This window comes from Notolepis coatsorum, assembly GCF_963971535.1.
Source record: "Notolepis coatsorum genome assembly, chromosome: 17".
Lineage (NCBI taxonomy): Eukaryota > Metazoa > Chordata > Actinopteri > Aulopiformes > Paralepididae > Notolepis > Notolepis coatsorum.
This window is the reverse complement of record NC_140181.1, coordinates 34,553,593-34,557,960: the sequence shown is the minus strand read 5'-3', so window position 1 is coordinate 34,557,960 and position 4,368 is coordinate 34,553,593. Positions and strand designations below refer to the sequence as shown.

Here is a 4,368-nt window from a genome sequence, read left to right as displayed (position 1 = left end):
TAAACATTGATAAAACAACGACTAGGAAGTGACTAGTTAAAAACTAAACTTTGATAACAGAGTAGTTACTAACTAAACTAAAGGTTATACAGGTTATTTAAGCAACTGCTCACGACAGGCTGTGGTATATGGTTATTATATCACAGCAGTAGTTCGGCCCGACACAAAGTGGAGACCCTTAGCTGTGATATAATAACCATATGCCACTTCCTGAAGTGAGCTATTGCTTTTATAAAACGGTTACCAAGTAGGCTAAGACACACTTCAACACTTCTAGTTTAGTTAGTTAGTAAATAATCAAACATTATTATTATTATTATTATTATTATTATTATTATTATTATTATTATTATTATTATTATTATTATTATTATTATTATTATTATTATTATTATTATTATTATTATTATTATTATTATTATTATTATTATTATTATTATTATTATTATTATTATTATTATTATTATTATTATTATTATTATTATTATTATTATTATTATATTATTATTATTATAATAATAATAATAATAATTATTATTATTATTATTATTATTATTATTATTATTATTATTATTATTATTATTATTATTATTATTATTATTATTATTATTATTATTATTATTATTATTATTATTATTATTATTATTATTATTATTATTATTATTATTATTATTATTATTATTATTATTATTATTATTATTATTATTATGTATGCTGCACTGCAAGGTTGCTATGCAACATACACACTAAGTAACTACTAGCCGGAATTATAATTCTTTTTTTATCACAGGTTCGCTTTTCATTTCATACCAACGGGCAGATATGCCAACTATTTACCAACTGGTCGTCCTGCTATATTCCTTTATCTGTAATTTATCAGTCTCCACACTTAGTAGCTAGATTAATAAACTGGAAGTGGCAATTATAAAATAAATGGTAAATGGTGCATTTATATAGCGCTTTTATCCAAAGCACTTTACAATTTCTTCCTCACATTTTACCCATTCACTCACACATTCACACATCGATGCCGGAGGCAACCATGCAAGGTGCCAACCTGCTCCTCGAGAGGGGTTAAGTGTCGTGCTCAACAACACTTCGACATGCTGCCCAGGAGGAGCGGGAATTGAACCGGGAACCTCTGGATTACCAGACGACTGCTCTACCTCCCGAGCCACTGTCGCCCCAAATAATCTGGATAAAATCATTGCTTTATCCGTCTGATTCAGATTACGCTAACAACGTTTTTTTTTCTCAGGCGCGGAGTGATACCGATTTGTGAAAAGGAATTAGAGTCATAGCTGTGGGTATACGCTCATTATACAATAACCAATCAGATTGCTTGATTTGAGCTATCCGTTTTATAAATACAAGTTATGTACTGGGTATACAGGTTATACTGGATTATATACTGGTTATACAGGTTATATATATTTATTACATGGCGTTTTAACATTCGCCGAAATGCTTGATTGTGATTGGTCAATAGCACTCAGTTTCCCCTAGCAGCGGTCTGTTATTACTCGATAACGGACCGCTGCCGAGCAATAATGACCGCTGTTCGCAGCTGGAGTAATCAAGCCCACTGACACACACTGCATCAGCGGCGATAATAATAATAACTTTATTTGGGCTGACAGAGCCACAGAACAACTGCGTCTGCATTTGATCTTGTCTTGTCGATGGTGTAAAATGAATTAGGTATATTGTTAGTATAAGTTAGCCATGTAATAAGCGGGATAATGTATAGCTATACTCGGTCATTGTCGCAAAATAATTGACCTTCACTACGTTTAGAACACCTCGGCGAGCCGCCTCGGTGTTCTAAACTCCGTGTCGGTCAATTATTTTGTGACAATGACCTCGTAGCTATACATTATCCCTTACATATATATATATGGATCAGGGGTTAGCACTGTTGCCTCACAGCAAGAAGGTCCTGGGTTTGAACCCTGGTGGAAAGATTTTTTGTGTGGAGTTTGCATGGTCCCCCTGTGTTTGCGTGGGTTTCCTCCAGGTACTACTGTTTCCTCCCACACCATGAAAACACTATACTGTACATAAGTTGCAGCAGGAGTTGGTCCCTTGGCACTGGACTGGCCAGGCCACTGCTCCTAATTAGTCCTAACTGGAGGGTTTATGTAAAATGTACTTGATAAATAAAGATAGAGGTTATATACAGGTTATATTCAAGTTATATACAGGTAACACAGGTTATATACAGGTTATATAATGTAGCAACATGGCTAAACCATGGAACTGTATCTATACTACTATTATTACTACTACTACATCATTTATATTTTGTCATTTAGCTGACGCTTTTATCCAAAGCGACTTCCAAGTTTTATACGACAAGTCAGCAAGAAGGGTACAACTCTATCAGCTGAGTACATTTTTTTCATCAAACTGTTGAGTGCTACAGTGTAGGTTAGTATTTTAGGACGAGTGCATGACAGTAAGAGGGTTCGTTTATTTATTTATTTTTATTTCAGAAATTGATTGAAGAAGTGTGTCTTTAGTCGACGGCGAAAGATTGGACGGGTTTCGGCTGTCCTAACTGTGGTGGGACGTTTTGGGCAAGGACCGAGAATAGGCGGCTTCTCTGACCCTCCCGGAGCTCGGATAGGAGTAGGTCTGTGGCGGCCAGAAGATGCATTGCAGAGTGTAGGAGTCTTGAGGGTGTGTAGTTAGAGACCATTGACCGGAGGTAGGCAGGAGCCGGAAATGGGGAGCTAGTGCAGGTCCCTAAGAAGTGGGGTAACATGGCTGACTTCGGTAGGTTTGAGATGAGGCGGGCGGCTGCATTCTGAATGAGTTGAAGAGGCTTGGTGGCAGTGGTCGGAAGGCCAGCAAGCAATGCGTTGCAGTAGTCAAGGCGGGAGATGACTGTTGATTGGACGAGGAGTTGGGTGGCTTCTTTTGTCAGGAAGGGGCGGAGCCTTCTGACATTGCTCAGGAGGAATCGGCAGGTTCTGGTTGTCGCTGCGATGTGAGCGGAGAAATTCAGCCGGTCGTCAAGGAAAACACCAAGGTTCTTGGCGGTCGGGGACGCTGCCCCAGCTACATTCTCCACTGTGATGGAAAGGTCGGTCAGGGGGGAGGATTTGGCCGGTAGGTGAAGCAATTCTGTTTTGCTTAGGTGGTTGGTTGTCATCCAGGCGGAGTTGTCGGACAGACAGGCCAAGATCCGCTCAGAGACGTGGATATCTAAGGGAGGAAAGGAGAGGAAAAGTCAAGTATCATCGGCATAGCAATGATACGAGAAGGCATGATACCTTGCATTCATTTATTTTACATTTTATTATGGATTTCATGGTGTTTTAGTTTTGTTCTTGATTTATTGTGATGTTTCTTCTTGACTTGTTTAAAGAAGACGTGTCCGGCCCATGGGGACATTAACGTGTGTTGTCGGGCCTTACAAGTACATTTGATTTGATTTGATTACTACTACTATTACTATTACTACTACTACTACTATTACTACTACTACTACTACTACTACTACTACTACTACTACTACTACTACTACTACTACTACTACTACTACTACTACTACTACTACTACTACTACTACTACTACTACTACTACTACTACTACTACTACTACTACTACTACTACTACTACTACTACTACTATCACTGCTACTATTACTATTACTATTACTATAACTACTATTACTGCTACTATTACTACTACAAGACAGAAAAACAACATCTCTTATGCTGCTATTCTGCTTAGAATAATAAGGCGATGGGGTGAATAAAGGCTGTTTAGGGTGCTGGTAGATGGTGATGTTAGACTTCTGTTCCAGCATGGAGAACAGCATGGCAGCTGGTCCAAGCAACAGGCCAAATGTCGGGTCGACTGGTTATGTGATAATTATGGTAACAACCATCTGTGCGACATTCTATAGCCACTGTGAGCGACTTCCTCCAGCAGATTCCATTACTGCCTGTTCCTGTTGCGTTTGAGTCATAACTCACATGATCTGGGATAACCATCGTCATGACTACGCTGCCAGATCAAACTTGGATCAGGGAACCGTATTCATCAAACCTCTAAGTATAGATCTTTTTCAATGGAATTGTGTTGCTAGGGAACAGCCTGGACCCAAATGTATTTCCTGTCAGCTATTGTATTAACACTGCAACACAGCGACAGGAAACTGGGGCACATTACGAATGTTTATGTTGTCAAGTTTGAGAATGCCTATAGGAGTACTGACCTAGGATCAGACTTCTCACTGCCCATGTGACCACACTGGCTCTGGGCTCATGGTTGGATCATCAGCAAGTGTTGTTGTCCAGCAGGGAGCGCTCTGTCCTCATGACCCTGTTGCTGTGACAGGTACAGTTGCTAGTGCT

The 4,368-nt window shown here is 38.8% G+C and overlaps 1 protein-coding gene across 1 annotated transcript in view; it reads right to left on the bottom strand.

Annotated features, from left to right (window-relative positions):
- The window catches only part of plxna3 (plexin A3), a gene marked incomplete at its 5' end in the record, with an annotated part of 55,827 nt that extends 51,816 nt beyond the window's left edge, over positions 1-4,011 (bottom strand). Inside the window, 1 exon segment of the mRNA XM_084333411.1 lies at positions 3,988-4,011. Within this exon segment, the coding sequence (XP_084189537.1) occupies positions 3,988-4,011 (24 nt within the window).
- Between the last annotated feature and the right edge of the window lie 357 nt (positions 4,012-4,368).